This window comes from Mirounga leonina, unplaced genomic scaffold, assembly GCF_011800145.1.
Source record: "Mirounga leonina isolate KUSES-001 unplaced genomic scaffold, KU_Mleo_1.0 Mir_173, whole genome shotgun sequence".
NCBI lineage: Eukaryota > Metazoa > Chordata > Mammalia > Carnivora > Phocidae > Mirounga > Mirounga leonina.
Window position 1 is genome coordinate 59,249,443 of NW_023270447.1, and position 22,197 is coordinate 59,271,639.

The 22,197-nt window shown below is 39.5% G+C and overlaps 2 protein-coding genes across 5 annotated transcripts in view; one reads left to right on the forward strand and one right to left on the reverse strand.

The window, feature by feature from the left end:
• Window positions 1–22,197, forward strand: part of EIF2B3 (eukaryotic translation initiation factor 2B subunit gamma) — a 133,764-nt gene that overhangs the window by 36,141 nt on the left and 75,426 nt on the right. For all 4 annotated transcript variants that reach the window (XM_035018720.1, XM_035018723.1, XM_035018722.1 and 1 more), the window contains exons 4-5: window positions 8,725–8,884; window positions 21,821–21,932. In XM_035018720.1, the coding sequence (XP_034874611.1) occupies window positions 8,725–8,884; window positions 21,821–21,932 (272 nt within the window). The remainder of the gene's footprint in view (window positions 1–8,724; window positions 8,885–21,820; window positions 21,933–22,197) is intronic.
• LOC118020371 (40S ribosomal protein S29-like) lies at window positions 17,842–19,736 on the reverse strand. The gene is made up of 2 exons (XM_035020272.1): window positions 19,697–19,736; window positions 17,842–18,506 (listed from the first exon to the last, which is right to left on the reverse strand). The coding sequence occupies exons 1-2, from the start codon at window positions 19,734–19,736 to the stop codon at window positions 18,328–18,330; spliced, it is 219 nt and encodes a 72-aa protein (XP_034876163.1). The 3' UTR covers window positions 17,842–18,327.

A 22,197-nucleotide genomic window follows, 5' to 3' on the forward strand; every position in this document is an offset into this window, starting at 1 on the left:
CTATAAATGTTGAGTCCCCATTTTAAAATTATAAATCTAGCATATCCCCTCCAGCCATATCCTCCAGGACAGCTGCATCTGGTTTCTTTTCTTTCAGACTTTTCTTCCTTTTTCCTTGTTGGAGGCAGCACATTTATTCCCTACCTCATTGCTTTAGGAAGCTGCAGAGTTACCTTTTTGGCCCCTGTCCTAACTCTGAACAGTCATATTCTCTACAGAGAGGTCTTTCAGCGCTGTCAGAAAATATGCTGTTTCTAAACATCGAAAATTGGATGTTTCCATCTTTGAGTCAATTTAAACAAGGAGAAGGAGGTAACAGAACAAGTGCTAACATTTACTGATGCTTGTTTGCCAGCACTAGGTTGAACTCCGGGGATTCAAAGATAAAAAGCTCCTTATGAAGTTCAAAATCTAGAAGGGAAAAAAAACCCATGTAATCGATGTTAGTGATTTAAGGTCTGCAATGGATCAGAAAAGATTTCATCTCTAGAGGAGATAATACATTGGCTCTGCCCTTTATAATAATTGCAGCAGGACCTGAAACTTGATGGATGACTGTGTGGTGGGGTGGGAAGAGAGAATGGGGAATGCATTTTTGGCAGTTTACTCCAGCAAGTTAACATTAACTATGTGGAAGGGGAATTGGGGCAGAGAAGGCTGAATTAGGTAGGTGCAGTCTATATTTTAAAGACCTTTAATGTCATGCTAAGGAATTTAAACTCAGTCTTACAAAGCAGTAATATCCTAAATGGGGTGATCTCAAAGCCAGGGGGTGTGTAGGATGGAGTACTCAAGGAAGATATTAGAATCTCTAGTTCTTTTAATTTTACCTCTTCTTTTAAAAATGTCAATTTTGAGGGGCACCTGAGTGGCTCAGTCAGTTGGGTACCTGCCTTCAGCTCAAGTCATGATCTCAGGGTCCTGGGATCTAGCCCCGCATCGGACTCTCTGCTCAGCAGGGAGTCTGCTTCTCCCTCTCCCTCTGACCCTCCTCCCCGCTTGTGCATGCGCACGCTCTCTCTCTGTCTCAAATAAATAAAATCTTTCAAAATTAATTAATTAAAAATATCAATTTGGGGGGGCACCTGAGTGGCTCAGTCAGTTAAGCGACTGCCTTCAGCCTAGGTCATGATCTTGGGGTCCTGGGATCGAGCCCCACATTGGGCTCCCTGCTCAGTGGGGAATCTATTTGTCCCTCTCCCTCTGCCCCTCCTCCCCAATCATGCTTTCTCTCTTGCTCTCTCTCTCTCAAATAAATAAAATCTTTTTAATAAATAAATAAAAATATCAGTTTTTGTATGTTATCTGGAGAGCATATTATATCACTTATCGTAATTCATGTATTTTTAAGTAAATTTTAAAAGTAAGTGGGAATAAGTGAATAAGTGTTCAGTTTTTTCTTATGTTTGGAGAACACTATTTTAAGCTGCCTTTACGCAGGGAAGTGAAATAAGTAATGGGAATTGGAGTGTGGATTAGAATAGGGGAAAACTGGAGTGAGTGAGACCAGCTAAGAGACTAGAAAAATATTTTGAGGCCTGAACTAAGGTAGTGCAATGGAGGTAAAACAGGAGGACTTGGGGGCGCCTGGGTGGATCAGTCGGTTGGGCTCAGGTCATGATCTCATAGGTTGCGGGATCTTTGGGCTCCCCTTTGGGCTTGAAAGATTATCTCCCTCTGGCCCTCCCCTCATGCGTGCTCTCTCTCTCTCTCATTTAAAATAAATAAATAAATCTTAAAAAATAAAAAAGAGGAGGGCTTGGTGACCAGTAAGATGTTGGGGTGGGGTACTGGGCAAGAGGGGGAGGACCTCAGCCCTAGACTGTGGCCAGATTTCTGACTTCAGATCCTGGTGGTAGTGACACTATGATTAAGCTAAGGAACACAGGAAGGATGTTTAGCTCTAAGCCTAAGGATTATCACATTTCTTACTTACGGACTGAGTTGGTCATTCCTTCCTGCACCTAATGCCCCAGCCTCATTAAAAACAAAATGGCAATTGGCCCTTTGCCATGTACTTTGGGAACTGCAGACTGGGAGTCTTTTCCAAACATTTTCAACGAAATCAAGCACGGTGAGTTCTCCATTGTAGTTAGACATTGGTGTTTATTACAGCACCAAACTACTCTTGAGGGTTGGATTGGGATTGGACCACATAGGAAATGTAAATTGTGACCATTCATAGTCGCACCAAGTAGCTGAATTCATTAATTCCATATGGGCAGGGGTGGGGTGCAGGGTGGTGATTTGGATCATAGCCATTGTTTGTGGAAGTGCTGGGTGGGTAAAAGCGTGGTTACCTTGCCCTGACCGTTTTTTTTCCAGGGGAGTAAGTGTTTTTCTTTCTCCGTGCCATAGGAAATTGCCAGATTGTGTTATTTATAACAATCTGTCATGGAGCCGCTGCCAGGAAAAGAAGAGAGACTGTTCCCAGTAGCTCTTCCCACTTCCCACCATACCACTACCACCAACACACATAACATTCAGTTTTCTGATTTAACTTTTGTTTTTTTCTTCTAGTTTTACTCAGTGGTTTTGGCTTGATTGAAAATGTGCTTGTGATGATGGATTTCTGGGCTTTGCCATAGCTTTGTAATTGGGTTTTCTCAGTTTAATTTGTTTTCTTTAGCCAAAACTAACTGGCAGCAATTCGAATTTTGAATTCCTGGGTATCTTGATTTCTTCCCAAACACTAACGTGCTGTCTTCACCTTCCCTTAAAAACTTTGTATATTTCCAGTTTGTCAAAACTGCACACATTTGCTGTCCTTTAGAGCCATGCTTTTTGCCCTTGACATTGCCCTGGCTCTTCTAAAGGAACAGGCTTGGGATAAGGGATACTGAGGATATTAGAAAAGAGTGAGTAGGGAGGTCTGTGGAGATTCCAATTGGTCTCTGCAAAAGAAGAGGCATTACTGTTGGTGTTAGGAAAGAACTAGTGCCCTGAAACACAAGGCAGCTGAGGATTGGTGTGTCCAGGGAACTTTCAAGTTAATTGCATTTCAGATATACAGTTGCTTCACAGTCCAAACAGTCTACGTTTATTCATGGCTCTGGTCACACGTGATCAGAAATACCTCTCGCTCTTAAACAGTTTTTCCACTTTTTCTCTCTGGGCTCCAGTTAGTAGAAGAATATTTGCATTTCTAGAATGGGCTTTACACTGTTAGAATAAAAATCAAAACAATAGTCATTTACTTTCTGTTACAGCGTTTATAAAAATGTAAAGAGAAATAGGTAGTAGTATGACGATGTAAGATGTTAGACTTCTGTTTCTTATTCCAGGATTTCCAGCTTTGGAAACAAAGTACATTGATCAAACAGCAAAGACTTTCCTTTGGAAGTGGTGGAGTTGCAAAGAGGATGGGAATGTGTTTGGCCTCAGTCTTAGATGGTGCATTTTCTGGGAATGGAGGCAGGAGAGGGCCTGCCGAATAGCACCTCCATCTGTATCCCAGGCCCTGCCCTTTCTGACTGACGCCTTTCTTTTCACACTGAGAACAGATGGCAACCAGACTTTGGGGGGAGGGGTCTGTTTCTTGTGCTCCTTGGGGATTTTGCATTCAGCTTAGCAAAAAGTCATCTAAAAGCAAAGAGAAAAACGAGGCTGCAACTATTCACAATTACGCAGGACTTCTTTGGCATTCACTATTCTGACAGATTTATTTTTTGCAGATACTGAATGATAACAGCATTTATTTTCCAAGACAACATTGTTGCCACTTCAGAGGCATCTGCATCGGGGTCATTTTCTTCACTTTGGAGTATACTTGATAATTAAATTTATTGTAGAACAGTTAGCTTGCAAAAATCAGCCAGCTTATTAGAGAAAGGAGATTTTTTTTTTCTCAGCAAACTGTCATTTTTATTATAATGAAATGGAGCAACTTCTGTACTGCTATAGGGATGTGTCTTTAAGAATAGCCTGTGTTCCCAGCCTTTCTAAGCATTGTTGTAAGAAGGAGGATTCTGGGGTGCGTGGGTGGCTCAGTCGTTAAGCGTCTGCCTTTGGCTCAGGTCATGATCCCAGGGTCCTGGGATCGAGTCCCACATTGGGCTCCTTGCTCAGTTGGGAGTCCGGTTCTCCCTCTCCTTCTGCCCCTGCTTGTGTCCCCTGTCTCTCTGTGTCTCTCTCTGTCGAATAAATAAATAAAATCTTAAAAAAAAAAAAAGAGGATTCTGTGTGCTATCTCTTCCTTAGCTTTCATGTACACAGGCTGATTTGTTAATGTTTGGTAGTTCCTAGATGGTGAGCTTAAGAATTTCTTTTTTTAGCTCAGTTAAAATCCAGAAGCAACTAAGATAGCCTTAAGCAGAAAAGTAGAAAAAAAATCCAAATTTGAACTTCATTTTATTTGTTTATTTGATAGAGAATACAAGCAGGGGGAACTGCAGGCAGAGGGAGAGGGAGAAGCAGGCTCCCCACTGAGCAAGGAGCCCTATGCGGGGCTTGATCCCAGGACCCTGGGATCATGACCTGAGCTGAAGGCAGATAACTTAACCTACAGAGGCACCCAGGCGCCCTTCAGATTTGAACTTCTTAACTTGAAGAGGCTTTCAAAAGGAATTGTTCAGGCTGTAAGTAATGAGTTACATGTAGAAAAAGAAATGATGGTTCTGGTACAGAGTCTATATTCAGAATAAGAAATTTCAAGCAGTAAGCCAAGGCATTCTTACGGTTGAGCCTCACTTTCTTAGCAAACATGACTTTTTACTGTAGTAGAATGTGAGTTGAAATCATCCATTTTTCCCACCCAAAGCAGGAATCTTTTTATTTATTTATTTTTTTTATTTTTTAAAGATTTTTTATTTATTTATCTGAGAGAGAGAATGAGAGACAGCGAGCACGAGAGGGAAGAGGGCAGAGGGAGAAGCAGACCCCCAGCTGAGCAGGGAGCCCGATGCGGGACTTGATCCTGGGACTCCAGGATCATGACCTGGGCCGAAGGCAGTCGCTTAACCAACTGAGCCACCCAGGCGCCCCAGAAATCTTGATTTTAATTTATTTTTTTAAAGATTTTATTTATTTATTTCAGAGAGAAAGAGAGAGGGAATGAGCAGGGGGAGGGGCAGAGAGAAGCAGACTCCCTGCTGAGTGCAGAGCCCACCGTGGAGCTCTATCCTAGGACGCTGAGATCAAGACCTGAGCTGAAGTCAGATGCTTAGCTGACTGAGCCACCCAGGTGCCACAGGAATCTTGATTTTAAATTAAAATCTTAGAAAAGTGGGAACCACTTATAAAAATTTCCATGTAGATACTCATTTTATTCTTAAACCTGGAATAATTTAGTTAAATGTTTTCCAAACTTTTTAAAGTAGCAAAACCTGTTTTCCAAACCAAAGCTTATACAGAAACCCAGAAAATAAAATTAATAAAAGAGGAGTTGCCCTGGGTGACTCAGAAAGGGCAATAGGAACCAGGCTTTACCTGAGGCACCTCTGGGAAACTGCAGGTGTGCTATTGAGAAATATTTGTGTAGTCAATTTAAATTGCAATGTAAGGAATTTGTTTTTCAATATATTATTTTGACAAATCTGTGTACTACATTTATGATGAAATGAAATAGCAGAATATATAGATAGAAATTTGTTTTAAAAATATTAAGTAGCAGGCGCCTGGGTGGCTCAGTCGGTTAAGCAGCTGCCTTCGGCTCAGGTCATGATCCCAGGGTTCTGGGAGCGAGTCCCGCATCAGGCTCCTTGCTCAGCAGAGAACCTGCTTCTCCCTCTGCCTGCCTGCTACTCCCCCTGCTTATGCTCTCTCTCTCTCACTCTCTCTGTGTCAAATAAATAAAGTCTTTAAAAAAAAAAAAATTAAGTAGCCTTTCTTAGCCACTCACATTTTAACACTTTCTAGTCTAAGTTCCCTCTATGTTTCAGAATAGGGCCTGGCTGAGCATAGAGTAAGCGCTCAGTAAATGTCTGATAAATAAATTGTTGCGAGTGATAATCCAGTTTCTGCCTGAGCACTTCTTACGATGGGAAACTCATTGCCTTACAAAATTATTCTTTTTGACTAGCTCTGATTGACAGAAATAAGTTAATATGGAAACCAAAAATACTTTTCTTCATGTTTTACCTACTTGTTTGTAGTTTGGTCCTGGGCTCTTCAGGTAAAATTTCATTCTTCCTTAGACTTCCAAGTATTTAAAGAGTGCTATTATCTCTTCCTTAGCCCCACCCCATAATCCTTGTCCTGCCCACTGTCTCCCCCCGCCCCCCACCACAATCTTTTCTCTACTAAACAACTTCTCCTCTTTCAGCTGTCATGTTTCTAGCTCTTTCTCCATCTTAATCATCTTCTTATTGATACTTTTTTAGTTTATCAAGGTTACTCTTAAAATATGATACTCCAGTTGATAGCTAGTACCGATAGGATTGGTACTAGACAGACCAAAATTTAGAAGTATCTAAGATCTAAATTTAGGTGTTTTTGGTACCTAATACTGTAGACTAGAAACTCCCTTAAATGGGTCTTCAAACTAGCAAAGCTGTATTTCTTTAAACACTATTCACAAATAAAGATTATTTATTTATATGAATAGTCATTAAGGGTTGTTAAATCTTAGGTATTTACCTAACTACTGTAAACTGGTTTCTCTCTTTTTTTTTTAAAGATTTTATTTATTTATTTGAGAGAGAGAGAATGAGAGAGAGAACATGAGAGGGGTTAGGGTCAGAGGGAGAAGCAGACTCCCTGCCGAGCAGGGAGCCCGATGTGGGACTCGATCCAGGGACTCCAGGATCATGACCTGAGCTGAAGGCAGTCGCTTAACGAACTGAGCCACCCAGGCGCCCAAGTAAACTGGTTTCTTTGTCTGTAAAGTACATATAATAATAGTGCTCATGGCGTAAGGTTCTAAAGATTGGGAATGCATGCAAAGTGTTATCACAATTCCTGGCCAATAGTACACATTCAGTAAATGTTAATTACTATTATTAGTTATTATTGTAATTAATCTGAATTACTAGAAATGCAATCAGAATACCCACCACATGCTCTACGACCCAGCAATTGCACTACTGGGTATTTACCCCAAAGATACAAATGTAGTGATCCGAAGGGGCACATGCACCCTAATGTTTATAGCAGCAACGTCCACAATAGCCAAACTATAGAAAGAGCCTAGATGTCCATCAACAGATGAATGGATAAAGATGTGGTATATATGTACAATGGAATATTATGCAGCCATCAAAAAATGAAATCTTGCCATTTGCAACGACATGGATGGAACTAGAGGGTATTATGCTAAGCGAAATAAGTCAATCAGAGAAAGACAAGTATCATATGATCTCACTGATACGAGGAATTTGAGAAACAAGACAGAGGATCATAGGGGAAGGGAGGGAAAAATGAAACAAGAGGAAACCAGAGAGGGAGACAAACCATAAGAGACTCTTAATCTCAAACTAAGGGTTGCTTGAGTGGAGGGGGGTGGGAGGGATGGGGTGGCTGGGTGATGGACACTGGGGAGGCTATGTACTATGGTGAGTGCTATGAATTGTGTAAGACTGAAGAAACACAGGCCTGTACCCCTGAAACAAATAATACATTATATGTTAATAAAAAAAAATTTTTTTTAAAGAATACCCACCACATGAGAACATCTCTTTTTACTTCCTTGATTTAGTCATTCATTCATCAGATAGTTACTAAATGCCTATTACGTGCCGGACACTGTGGTAGTTAGGTCTCATATTTCTTATCTATAAAAATGGGAACTAAATAATATTAATAATGGGGCACCTGGGTGGCTCAGTTGGTTGAGCGACTGCCTTTGGCTCAGGTCATGATCCTGGAGTCCCGGGATCGAGTCCCACATCGGGCTCCCTGCTCAGCAGGGAGTCTGCTTCTCCCTCTGACCCTCCCCCTCTCATGTGCTCTCTCTCTCTCTCTCATTCTCTCTCTCAAATAAATAAATAAAATCTAAAAAAATAAAATAAAATAAATAATATTAATAGTAACAATCCCACTCCATGGTATTGTTATAAGAATTAAATGAGTGCTTTTTACATACTTTAGGTTGTATAGTATTGTTTACTAATTAGATTGGTCTCCCGAGGGATGGGCATTATATTCATCCTTTTATTTTCTAGTACTGTAGCAAAGTGACTGCTTTATAGGATTTTGTAACCATATGGAATCATCAGATTATGTGAAAATACTTTTCAAACTGTAAAGGGATGTATAAATTAAGATCATTAATTCCACAGTCATGGAAATAGACAATGTGGTAGTTCTCAGACTCTGTTCCTTAGAGCCCAGGATTCCAGTGGTGCCTCAGATTGGGCAGCAATAAGGCACACACAAGGGGAGGTAGATATTCCAGACCTCCCGAGCACAGTTTAGTTAGAACAGCCCTATTTATTTTACTTATTCTGCTGCTATAAAAAAGGTTTGAGGGCGCCTGGGTGGCTCAGATGGTTAAGCATCTGCCTTCGGCTCAGGTCGTGATCCCAAGGTCCTGGGATCGAGTCCCACATCGGGCTCCCGGCTCGGCGGGGAGCCTGCTTCTCCCTCTGACCCTCTCCCCTCTCATGCTGTTTCTCTCTCGCTCGCTTTCTAAAAAATAAATAAATAAAATCTTTAAAAAAAAAAAAAAGGTTTGAAAACAAGTGTCCAATTTGTGTGTGCTGCCAAGCCATTGTAAGTTTATCCTGTGATGATTTGTGTGATCCATTGTCTTTTGTGATATTGACTTTCCCCTTCTCCATTTGACAGACAGATGTGCTAGTCCTGAGCTGTGATCTCATAACAGATGTTGCCTTACATGAAGTTGTGGACCTGTTCAGAGCTCATGATGCATCACTTGCCATGTTAATGAGAAAAGGCCAAGATGGCTTAGAACAAGTTCCAGGTCAAAAGGTGGGGAAAAAACCAGGTAAGGAGTTTGATTTATTTGTATGTTGAGTTTTTATAATAATAATTATTATTATTATTATTTATTATTATCATTCATGCTTTCACTTAAGAAACATTTACTGAGAAGTGACCACTGTAGGCATTGTGCTAAGGGCTGATGGCATAAAGTCAAATAAGACTCAGTTCCCTGACTTGAAGAGGCTAAGAGCTATTGATTAGATTCTATAAAGTCCAAGACGCTTTTGTATGCAAAGAGGAGCGCTCAGAACCATTTGCAATTTAAGATCAAATTTTAGGTAACCTTTAAGCGATTAAAATGACTATTACAAGGGTAGAATGGTTGATTCTTTTGAAAGTTTCAATCACCCTAAATAGCCAATAAACAAGATAGTTGTTAACCATGCTTTTTCTTCTTAGGATTACAACGTACTTATCTTGGTATTTCCCTAGGATTCTAGTAGTAGGTTATTATTTGTTTTAATTGTCAGAGAGTGATAGTAATCTTGTCAGACCAAAAAGAAAAGGAATAATACTCTAGTCCAACCAAGATTATAGAATTTGGTTATTGACCTGTTGTTGATTTTTGGTTAAGGCACAGTTCCTGATTGCTTTTCCCAGAGTAGTTCAAGCCTGAGGCACCAATCCTATGACTGTGCTGCTTTTAATAACTGAACTAATGACCAGAAAGCTTTGTAAGATCACACCTTTTATATAGATTTTAGTATTTCCTGGAATGATGTATTTTTTTTCCCCTGGAATGATGTGTTTTTTAGGTTTTGCTTGGCCAACATTATATAACCCGTTGTCCTGTAATTATTATTTACTGATGTAGTCTGTTACAATTATTAGAAGCTATGTATGGTTTATTAGTATCTCCTGGTTTTAATAGAGGCACCTAGAGCATTTCATTCCTAGGATTTGAGTGAACTAGTTTATATTTTTAGCTTTTTTTCCTTAGAGCATTTGGTTAATTTATAATTTTGGATTATAGCATTAAAACTTTTTAAATTGCTTTTTGTGTTCAAGTTGATCACCAGTGTGGATTAATTGTTGGGTCCTCTTTCTACCTTATCACTATCTATGATCCTCATGTTGATCTATCCTTTTGTTCTTGATGTAGTTTCTACTTTTGCAAGGTCTGGTTTGCTTTTTCACAATTCCCTGCATTCAGCCTTTTCTACCTTATAAACAGGTGTATATTTTATAAATATGAATTTCTTGTTTCTTTTTTCATACTCCTCTACTTAAAACAGTTTAAAAAATCAAATGCCTAGAGTTACTCTTCTTGGTATTAGAATTTTTTTAGTATATTTCATATTAGCTTTTACCTCTTAAGTATCATTATAAATGCATAGCTTTTCACAATTTTAAATTAGCTGTAAGTATTATCTGTCTACCCATCCATTTAAAACTGTTTGATGCTTAAATTGTCACACCTTGGCCACTGAAAGTTCGTATAAGCTGGCTTGTCTCTCTTTGAAAACATATGATGTATACAGGTAACCTGCTGTTGAGCTGGAGTGTGAGTATGGAGGACAGGGAAGCAGGAAATGGGACTGGAGAGGATACAGGGATCAGACTAAAGAGTTTGAACTTTACCCTCAAAAGAGTGGGGAGTTGTTGAGGAATTTTAAACAAGAGAATGTCATGATCAGATTTGTGTTATAGAAAGATTTTCCATTCTTAACATGAAATTTTGAATTTCTCAATATCGGTATTTTGTTATATTTGAAGGCTAAGTTTCACCTAGAAAACTAAGGGGGGGTTGTTTTTTTAAGCAAGAGAGTGGGGTGGGGGGAGCTGGTGGAGGGGGAGGAGAGGGAGAAAGAGAGAGAGACTCTTAAGCAGGCTCCGGGCCCAGCATGGAGCCTGATGTGAGACTTGATCTCACAACACTGAGATCATGACCTGAGCCAAAATCGAGACTCCGACACTTAACCGACTGGGCCACCCAGGCGCCACCAGATAACTGAGTTTTAAATTCCTCCCATGGAATGCTATACATTTCAATGATAAGCATTTTTTTTTTTTTTAAGAATCCTAAATTGGGGCACCTGGGTGGCTCAATTATTAAGCATCTGCCTTCGGCTCAGGTCATGATCTCAGGGTCCTGGGATCGAGCCCCGCATCGGGCTCCCTACTCAGCAGGAAGCCTGCTTCTCCCTCTCCCACTCCCCCTGCTTGTGTTCCCTCTCTCGCTGTGTCTCTCTCTGTCAAATAAATAAATAAAATCTTTAAAAAAAAAAAAAAAAGAATCCTGAATTTCTCAGATTGTATATTTGGTCTGCCTGTTGGCTGCTATTATGTGCCAGAACAACCAGCAGTCCCCTCTTCCCCAGGTTTTGTTTAATAGAGCGGATCTCCTGTGTCCAAGTTTCCCGGTGGTGTTCTTACGGACTTATAGGAGAATGGCTGTTGGCTAGATGTTTCAGGAGCCATCTTTCCCCTTCTTGCTACTTTCGTCTCAGAAGATTTGTAGATGTAGATTCTGAGGAGGGCAGGAAAAAATTCATGTTTGGATTTTTTGGACTGTTGTTTGTTTGTTTTTTCCCTGCTCCAGGCTTTTATACATGTTGTTCTCTGCCCAAAATGCTCTCCATCCCCTCTCCCCACAACACATGTGCTCTAAATTTAGCTTAGCCTTCAAGTTCTTTTCTGAGAAGGGCCTTCCTTGACCCTCTAATATGCAGTTATACCCCCTTATTTGCCTACATATGGCGGCACTGCTCTCTTATTTACTCTCTCCTCTCCTCGGCCATAAGCTCTTTGAGACCTGGGATCATCATATTCTGTTTTGTTCATTTTATCCCCAGCATTTGGCCCAGTTATGGCCCATGGTAAGAAGTCAGTACATATTATTGAATGGTTGAGGAGCTGGCCTATAAAGGCAGCTCTTACTATCCCCGCCCAGGTAAAAGAAAGTAGATTCAACTTTTCTTTAGCTCATCCAGTTCTCAGACTCCTCTCCAGTTCTTAGAGTTATATAGCCTTGGTCCAGGCTCGATTCAGTAAATATCAGTGTGCTTAAGAATCACACAAGTGAGGGCGCCTGGGTGGCTCAGTTGGTTAAGCGACTGCCTTCGGCTCAGGTCATGATCCTGGAGTCCCTGGATCGAGTCCCGCATCGGGCTTCCTGCTCGGCAGGGAGTCTGCTTCTCCCTCTGACCCTCCCCCCTCTCATGTGCTTTCTCTCATTCTCTCTCTCTCAAATAAATAAATAAAATCTTTAAAAAAAAAAAAAAAAAGAATCACACAAGTGAGGGGTGCCTGGGTGGCTCAGTCGGTTAAGCATCTGCCTTCAGCTCGGGTCATGATCCCAGGGTCCTGGGATCGAGCCCCACATCGGGTTCCCTGCTCCGCGGGAAGCCTGCTTCTCCCTCTCACACTCCCCCTGCTTGTGTTCCCTCTCTCTCTGTCAAATAAATAAATAAAATCTTTAAAAAAAAAAAAGAATCACACAAGTGAAAGCTGTCACTTGGCTGTCACCTTTCAATCAGCTTAGGTCCCTGTGCACTAACAGGTAGGCATTCTGAGCCTATATTTCTTTTGCTTCAGCTTTCTTTATTTCTCAAAGCTGTACTACAAGAAAACTTCTCCTGCTTGGGTTTCTGTTTTATCTCTTTTCTCAATCTCCAACCACCCCCCCCCTTTTTTTCCTAATTAACAGAAGTGACTTGAAATCCCAGCATACTCAAAACCGAAATTCTTGTGACTGAGGAAATAGCCTATAGAAGTAGATTCAAATATCCTAGAATTTATAAGTCACAGTGTGAGAAGCACAATAATAGGAGCATATGCAAAATACAGGGAGCAATTTAATGTCCTAATTATGGGGAAATATATTTAAAGGCACAATATTTAAAAAGAAGGAGGTGAACAATTTACTGATATGCAGACAGGGTGGTTGGTATGAGATCAGATCCCTGACTTACAAATGCATTAAATTTTGATGTAGTCACTGAATTTAAAACATACTATAGATAAAGTTTATGATAAGCCTTATATGGGAAATAAAGATAATCTAGATTTGCTCTCAAACTAAAACCCAGTCAATGGACTGAAACTAATCTTACACTATATGTTAACTAACTGGAATTTATTTTTTTCTTTAAAGATTTTATTTATTTATTTGAGAGAGAGACAGAGAGCATGAGCAGGGGGGAGGAGGCAAAGGGAGAGGGAGAAGCAGACTCCCTGCTGAGCAGGAAGCCCTATACAGGGTGATCCCAGGACCCAGAGGTCATGACCTGAGCCGAAGATAGACGCTTAACTGACTGAGCCACCCAGGTGCCCCACTAACTGGAATGTAAATAAAAACATGAAACTAAAAAAAATTTTAATAATTATGAAATAAAATAAAATCCAGTGAATGGGGCTAGGTAGTTTTGTTATTTATCAAGTTTTATATCCATTTATGGCCTACTAGCATTTTGTAGATAGTTGCTCAGAATCAAATCATTGGTAAGTGGTAGAATCTGAACTTGAACCTACGCTTTCTGACTCCATAGCCTGAGCTTTCTTTTTCTTTCCTTTTTTGAATTTAGTTTTTATTTTCATCAAAGTTTTATATGTTCATAATTTAAAGAATGATGGAATTATCCAGGGTATATTATAATAAATAGCAGTCCTTCACCATGTCTGTCCTCACCTTACTCAGAGGTAACCACTTTCAACCTATTTAGGTCATTTTTTTTTCACATTTAACTTCACATCTCCAAAGGACATGCTTCTGTTTGCTATGTCTTGGTATTTTTAGTTTTAGGAATTATTTACTTCCTACTATAGAACTTAAAGATTTAGTTCTGTTTTACCACATCCTCTACCCCCACCACATACATGCAAACTCCCAGTTTCCCCATTTATTGCAGTGCTTATTAATGAATATTTAATGTTTACATTACTGTAACTGTTTAAATGTTATTCACAAGAGGCGGCTGGATGGGTCAGTCTGTTAAGCGTCTGCCTTTGGCTCAGGTCATGATCCCAGGGTCCTGGGATCAAGCCTTGTATTGGGCTACCTGCTCAGTGGAGAGCTTACTTTTCCCTCTCCCTGTTCCTCCCCACCGCTTGTGCTCCCTCTCTCTTTCTCTCTCAAATAAATAAAATCTTTTAAAAAAATTAAAATAAATGATATTCACAGCTGAACCTTGTATATGATTACTTTTCTCTTTCCTCTTTTTTATTTTCCTAAAAATTGTCTTGTTTTTTCATTTGCTTAGTATTTCATTTTCTGTGTATTTATTACTAATTCAACCTTAGCCCCCCTTTGTGAATTTCTTCTCATTACTTTCCAACACTTTAAGTGTTCTCTCAGTTTCAAACTCTTGAAGCTATCTCTCCTAGAACTTTTCTGGATTAGTCGCTCTTCTGTAGAACTGTCATTTTAGATTCACCCTTCACTCTCATAATTTTCCTCTTAGTTTATACTCACTTTTTTCTGGAACATATTCTCTGGTAGCCTTCTGAGATGGGGTTCATGAAAAGTAAATTTTTTGAGCTTTTGCATGTCATTATTCTGTCCCAATGGTTGTTTGATATTTTGGCTAGGTATAATCTTCTCTTGGAAATTATGTCCCTTTGGGGCACCTGGGTGGTTTAATCAGTTAAGTGTCTACCTTCAGCTCAGGTCATGATCCTGGAGTCCAGGGATTGAGCTATGCACCGGGCTTATCTGCTTCTCCCTCTGTCTCTCCCCCCACTCGTGTTTTCTCTCTCAACTCGCGCTCTCTCTCTCTCTCAAATAAATAAATAAAATCTTTTTTTTAAAAAAAGGAAATCATATCCCCTCAAAATGCTGAAGGTATTATCTCACTGTCTTCTAGCTTTTCTGTTAAGTCTAACACCATTCTGATTCTTCATTCTCTGCATGAAAACTTTTCCCCCCCTTTTGGGAAGCTTCTAGGATCTTTCTCTTTCCAAAGTTATAAAATTTCACACTGATTGTCTTCGGTACAGTCTAATGTCATCCCCTGTGTTGGATGCTAATGGGCCTTTCGATCTGAAAAGTCAAGTCCTCAGTTCTGAAAATTTTCTCAAACTAATCTCTTTTTTTTAACTCACCAGCAAACTTAAACTTTAAAATAACTTCTACTAGTGTGATCTCCACCCCCCTCCCCAAATTGTTGTTGTTCCTGTTTTTTGTTTTTTGTTTTTGTTTTTAAGATTTTATTTATTTATTTGAGAGAGAGTGAGAGAGAGAAAACACGAGAGGGGGGGAGGGTCAGAGGGAGAAGCAGACTTCCCACTGAGCAGGGAGCACAGTACGGGGCTCAATCCCAGGACCCTGGCATCATGACCTGAGCTAAAGGCAGACACTTAAGGGACTGAGCCACCCAGGCTCCCCAGTGTCTGACTCTTGATCTCAGCTCAGGTCTCAAATCTCAGGGTGATGAGTTCAAGCCCCATATTGGGCTCCACGCTGAGCATGGAGCCTACATTAAAAAAAAAAAAATGGCTATTACCAAAAAGATTAGAAATAACAAATGTTGGTGAGGATATGTAGAAAAGGGAACTCTCATGTACTGTTGGTGGGAATGTAAGTTGGTGCAGTCACTTTGGAAAATGGTATGGAAGTTCCTTAAAAAATTAAAAATAGAATTACCATATGATCCAATAATTCCACTTCTGAGTTTTCTCCAAAGAAAATGAAAACACTAATTCAAAAAGATATATGCAACCCCTTGTTCATTGGAGCATTATTTATAGTGGCCAAGATATGGAAACAACCTAAGTGTCCTTCACTACATGAATGGATAAAGAAATTGTGTTATCTGTACACAATGGAATACTATTCAGCCATAAAAAAGAATGAAATCTTGCCATTTGCAACAACATGGATGGACCTCAAGGATATTATGCTAAGTGAAATAAGTCAGACAGAAGGACAGATACCATATGATCTCTTTTACATGTGCAATCTAAAAAAAAAATTGGGGGTGCCTGGGTGGCTCAGTCGTTAAGCGTCTGCCTTCAGCTCAGGTCATGGTCCCAAGGTCCTGGGATCGAGCCCTGCATCGGGCTCCCTGCTCAGCGGGAAGCCTGCTTCTCCCTCTGCTACTCCCCCTGCTTGTGTTCCCTTCCTCTGTGTCTCTCTCTGTCAAATAAATAAATAAAATCTTAATAAAATAAAATAAAATATAAATAAATAAATAAATAAAATTTAAACTAAGCTCATAGAGGGACACCTGGGTGGCTCAGTTAGTTAAGCATCTGCCTTCAGCTCAGGTCATGATCCCAGGGTCCTGAAATTGAGTCCCGCATTGGGCTCCCTGCTCAGCGGGGAGCCTGCTTCTCCCCCTGCTTGTGCTCTCTCTCTCTCTGACAAATAAATAAATAAAATCTTTAAAAAAACAAAACAACAAAAAAACTAAGCTCATAGATACAGAGAACGGATTGGTGGTTTCCAGAGATAGGGAGTGGGGGATGGGAGAAATGGGTGAACTGCTTTTGTTTTATTTTGTTTTAGTTTAAATAAATTGAATTTTTTAGGGATGCCTGGGTGACTCATTTGGTTAAGCATTTGCCTTCGGCTCAGGTGGTGATCCCGGGTCCCAGGATCGAGCCTGTTTCTCCTCTTGCCCCTCCGCCTGCTTGTGTGCTCTCTCTCTCTCTCTCTCAAATAAATAAATAAAATCTTTTAAAAAATAAAATAAATTGCATTTTTAGAAATGTAAAGTTAAAACCTGCAAAAAAAAAATAGCATGATGTGTGTAATCTTCTGCTTGTTCAGGATTCTTTAGGTTGGCAGTTTGGCCTGTTGTAACTGAGTTGGCTCATTTCTGTTCAAGTGATTATCAGCTAGTGTATGTTATCTGTTGCTGCCAGTGTATAAATCATTGTTGTGTAAACAAATTACCATAAACTTAACATCCTAAAACAATACCGTGGGTCAGGACTCCAGGCATTACTTAGTTGGGCCCTCTGATTCAGAGTCTTTTACAAGGCTGAAATCAAGGGTTGAGGTTTCATCTGAAGGCTCAGCTAGGAAAGAATTTGCTTCTAAGCTAACTTGTTTATTGGCAGAAATTCAGTTCCCTAAGGACTGTTGGACTGAGAGCCTCAGTTTCTAACTGGCTGTTGGCCAGAGACTGCCCTCATTTCTTTATCACTTGGGCCTCTTCAACAGAACAACTTGCTTCACCAAAGCCAGCAAGGGAAAGAATCTTCTAGCAAGACAGAAATTACAAAGGTGACTGAATCACAAAAGTAGTATCTTATCACTTTGCCACATTTTTTGGTTAGAAGCAAGTTGCTAGGCCAACCCATATTCAGTGGGAGGGGCTACAGAACGGTGTGAATACCAAGAGGCAATTAGCGTTCTTAGAGACTACCTACCACAGTTGAGCTCATGAATATGTCTAGGACCTCAGCTGTGATAGTTGAGTTTCTCTTTCCATCTAGTCTATTAACATACTGGAAGCCCAAACTTGTTCACATGACAGCAGCAGGTTCTAAAAGAGTAAGAGAAGAAACTACAAACAAGGTCTCTTGCAGCTAAGCTTGGAACTCAGACTGTATCACTTTCATTGCATTCTTTAAAGCTAGTTGCTAGGCCAGCCTGGATATAAAGGATGGGGACCTAGACCTTACCTCTTTTTTCTTTTCCTCCCATGAGCACTTTTTTTTCCCTTCAATTTTCTTTATGGTAATAAAATACACATAAAATTTACCATCTTTTTTAAGTGTAGAGTTCAGTGCTGTTAAATACATTTATAATGTTGTGCAACCATCACCACCATCCATCTCCATAACTCTTTTCATCTTGTGAAACTGGAACTCAATAACTCCCTATTTCCCCTCCCCGTAGCCCCCGAAAACCAGCATGATACTTTCTGTCTCTATGATTTTGACTACTTAAAGTACCATATATAAGTGGAATCATACAGTATTTGTCTTTTTGTCACTGGCTTATTTCACATAATATAATGTCCTCAAGGTTCATCTGTGTTTAGCATATTGCAGAATTTCCTTCATTTTTAAGGCTGAATATTTTCTTGTATGCATATATTGCATTTTGCTTATCCATTACTCCATCAGTGGACACTTGGGTTGTTTTCACATTTTAGCTATTGTGAATAATGCTTTTATGAACAGGGGTGTACACATGTCTCTGTGAAACCCTACCTCTAATTCTTTGGAGTGGTATATCCAGAAGTAGAATTGCTGAATCATGTGGTAATTCTATTTTTAATTTTTTGAGGAACCGCCATACTATTTTATATGGTAGCTATACCATTTTACATTCTAGACCTTACCTCTTGAAGGGAAGAACAACAAATTTGTAACCCTTTTAAATCTACTATATACATTTTTTTCCATAATTGAAGTATTTTTATTCTATGTACAATGAGTTGGCATTAAGGGAGGTACCTTGGCTATCTACAGTTAACAATGAGTTGGCATTAAGGGAGGTACCTTGGATATCTACATTTAAGAATGGATGTCCCATTCAGGGAAGTTCACTTAATCCAACTTAATGAAGCCTATATCCTTTGCATACTGACAGAAACACTGGCAGCATATATTGAGACCAAATTTCAGGATCAGACCATGCTGGTTTGAGCAGCCATGGTGAGAACAAGAACCCTGACCACATTTCCTCAAATGGCTCCAGTAGAGCTGCTGGTGACCTGTCTTGCTCTCTCAGCTGCAACGAGGCAAAAGGACTACTATATACATTTTTAGTTTTGATTTGCTAATATTTTATTTAGGATCCTTATACTTATATAATAAATGAATATGCCTTCCTCATAATATTTTTGTCTGGTCTTGGCATCAGGATCATGCTAGCCTTATAAAATGAGTTGAAATTCCCTACTATAAACATAATGCCTGTCATAGGGGAGGTGCACAAGTACATTTATTAGTTGAATGAATGAATGGATAAGTAAATGACTATAGAGAAGACAGAAGGGTCAGTCAGACTAGTAAAAATCAACTAGAAAAAAAAATGTGAGTAGTTGACAGAATTTTTTTTTAATGGAAATTCATAGTTTTAACTGTTTTCTTAATCTCATTTGTGTAGTCTTCTTAGGGTAGACATTCTGATGTTAACCTGCTCTGCTCCCAAAGTAGAATTTACTTTGTTAGAACAGAAAGACTTTCCCAAGTTCCTATAATTTGTAGCATATTCTGAGGTCCTAGTTTCTATGGTAGCTACAAGGAAGCAAATTCAAGGAGGGGACCCTGAGAGTGAGGAATGTGAGTAAAGAGCACATAGCTGAACATTGGACTTGGAAATCACTGCTCCCAGGACATTCAGTAATTCAAGGTTTTGTGGGCTGAAGGACTTGGATAGAGTAAGCACTCCAAATTATATCCAAAAATAACATCTATGTGTTTCTTTTTAAAATATTGGCTCATAATCAGACTGTTGCAGACTGTTACATTCTCAAGTTTCCTTGTAATGGATGAATTGATATATGTCATATCTACTGTGTGGCATTTGAAATTCTCTGCAAAATTTGCTTTAAATGAAATTTCCTGTAAAATTTACCTTCAAATTGGCATTATTTACGCTTCCTTCTTTAGAGTTCACTAATTTCGGTTATTGAAAAGAAACAACATACAACTTTTTTTTTTTTAAAGTTTGTTTATTTATTTAAGTAATCTCTACATCTAGTGTGGGGCTCAAATTCATGACCATGAGATCAAGAGTCACATACTCTTCTGACTGAGCCAGCCGTGTGCCCCAACATATAACTTTTTATGATAGTTTTTCCCTATTTAGATTCAGACACTGCATGTGAATAGATGACCAGAAACTGTCTGAAGGAAAGAATGCTTTCAAGCACCTGGGCTAAACACATTATACACTTGAGTAATACATTACGTTCTAGGTATAAAGACAGCTTCAGCCAACAGTGAAACATGTTCAGTTATGTAGTAGCTGTTGTCTATCAGTAGGAGGCAGAAAAATTCATCTTTTTTTTTTTTTAAACATTTTATTTATTCATTTGACAGAGAGAGAGATAGCGAGAGCAGGAACACAGGCAGGGGAGCGGGAGAGAGAGAGAAGCAGGCTTCCCGCGGAGCAGGGAACCCGACGCGGGGCTCGATCCCAGGACCCTGGGATCATGACCTGAGCCGAAGGCAGACGCTTAACGACTGAGCCACCCAGGTGCCCCGAAAAATTAATCTTTAGAAATATTTTTCTTAGTTGGTTAAGCGTCGGACTCTTAATCTCAGCTCAGGTCTTGATCTCAGGGTCATGAGTTCAAGCCCCGTGTTGGGCTCCACACTGGGTGTGGAGCCTGCTTAAGAAAAGAAAGGAAGAAAAAAGAAATATTATTGTTCTAGAGCTCAACTTTTTTTTTTCTCTCTTTTTTGAAGAGATATTAAATCCTTTATTTGATTGTTGTGAGGATCAAATGAGAGCATGTATTTTGTTTAATTTTTTAAACGTAAACATTTAATGTTTGAGTTAAGCTCTTATACCATTATAAGAGCTTTACAAATATTAACGGATTTAGTCCTCATAACAACCCTGGGTGAGGTGGGCACTATTATGATACCCATTTTGCAGATGAAACTGAGGAATAGAAAAGTAACTTGCTCAAAGACATATAGCTGGTAAGTGGGATTTATACCCAGGTGGTTAGGCCTCAGAGGCCCTCTTCTTTATCATGATGCTATGCTGCCTCTATGTGAACATGCTTTTGTAAGCTATAGACAGATACTGTACAGACATTAGTAGGAGTTTTTATTAAGTGCCTGACACTGTACTAGATGTTATAAGAGATATAAAGGAATCACAAGCCTGCCTTTGAAGAATTTATAATCTGGTTGGCAGAAAGAAATATAACACAGAAAACAGCAATAATATGACAGCCTGTATCATCACCGTCTACCAGAGAACTCTCTACATTAGTAAATATACACCTTGTTTTCTTTCAATGCTCTCTTATACAGCATAAAATCTAATGCATAATAGACATATAGTTAATGTTGATTAATGTACATGTCTTTATTTAATGTTATTCCCATTTCCATAGTGAGCAGAGCTAGGGTATTTTTTTTTTTTAAGATTTCATTTATTTGAGAGAGAGAGCATGAGAGGGGGAGGGTCAGAGGGAGAAGCAGACTCACTGCTGAGCAGGGAGCCCAATGCAGGACTCGATCCCGGGACTCCAGGATCATGACCTGAGCTGAAGGCAGTCGCTTAACCAACTGAGCCACCCAGGTGCCCCAGAACTAGGGTATTATTTGCAGAGAAAGAATTCCTTGTTATACTTTCCTTCTGTGCCATGTAATGGGTTTATGGATCATCCACTTATTCGCCTTTTTATTTTTAATTTTTATTTACTTATATTTGACAAATAAAAATTATATATATTTAAAGTGTACAGTGATGTTTTGATATATGTAGACGTGATTGTGAAATGATTACCACAGTCAAACTAATTAACATATCTACCACCTCCTTAACTCTTAGTTTTTGAGATAATTTCACATTTATAGAGTGATTACAAGAATAGTAGAGAACTTATATATCCTTTACCCAGATTCCCCAAATGTTAACGTTTGTTCTATCATTCTCTTGTATAATATGTATACACAATATATTACATATCCTATTATTATATTTCTCAGCTATTTGAGAATAAGTTGCAGATATGATTACCTTTACCTTTAACTACATCAGTGTGTATCCTGCACCCCACCCCTCACTGCTACCCAATAAAGGACAGTCTGTTAAAACAGGAAATTACACTGCTACAATACTTTAATCTACAGATCTTATTCAGACTTCACCAGTTAACCTAATAATATCCTTTAGAACAATACAAAAACATTTTGACTACCCATGTTTTAAACATTGTGGTAAGTATATGCTATATGACAATCCTGAATTTAGTTCCAAGAGAATTGTGAGCAGGTGCCCTGTCTCCCTGACTTAGTCATGCAGGCAGGGGCAAATGGCTTTGTTTGATTTCCCTTCTTTTGTATGATTCAGTGGAGCAGCGTGACTTCATTGGAGTGGACAGCACAGGAAAGAGGCTTCTCTTCATGGCTAATGAAGCGGACTTGGATGAAGAGCTGGTCATTAAGGGATCCATCCTGCAGAAGTAAGCCCTAGGGTTTTTCTTTCTGGCAATTCTCCTTGTCTTAAAACAAAATAAAACCACCCAGTGGATGGGAAAGGGGGAATGAAAACTAGATTATACTGTGTGAAATTGACAAAAGTATGTGACTGTTTTCCCATGAGGCGAATGAAGGCTTTTCTTCACTGCACAAGCTTAGCTTTTCCCTGTGTCTTTTCTTGCCAAGGTAGAGTCAAATCCTGCATAGCAGTAGGGCAAAGCAGCTGTGGGGAGAAGAGGGAACAGGACT

Excerpts from the sequence above, each read along its gene's own strand:
- LOC118020371 (XM_035020272.1), bottom strand. The coding sequence starts at position 19,736 with ATGTTTCACTGTTGGCTGAAGCTGTCTTTATACCTAGAAC. Across the intron at positions 18,507-19,696 it reads GCTGTCTTTATACCTAGAAC|AGAGCAAGACAGGTCACCAG; the intron begins GTAATGTATTAC and ends GTTGCAGCTGAG.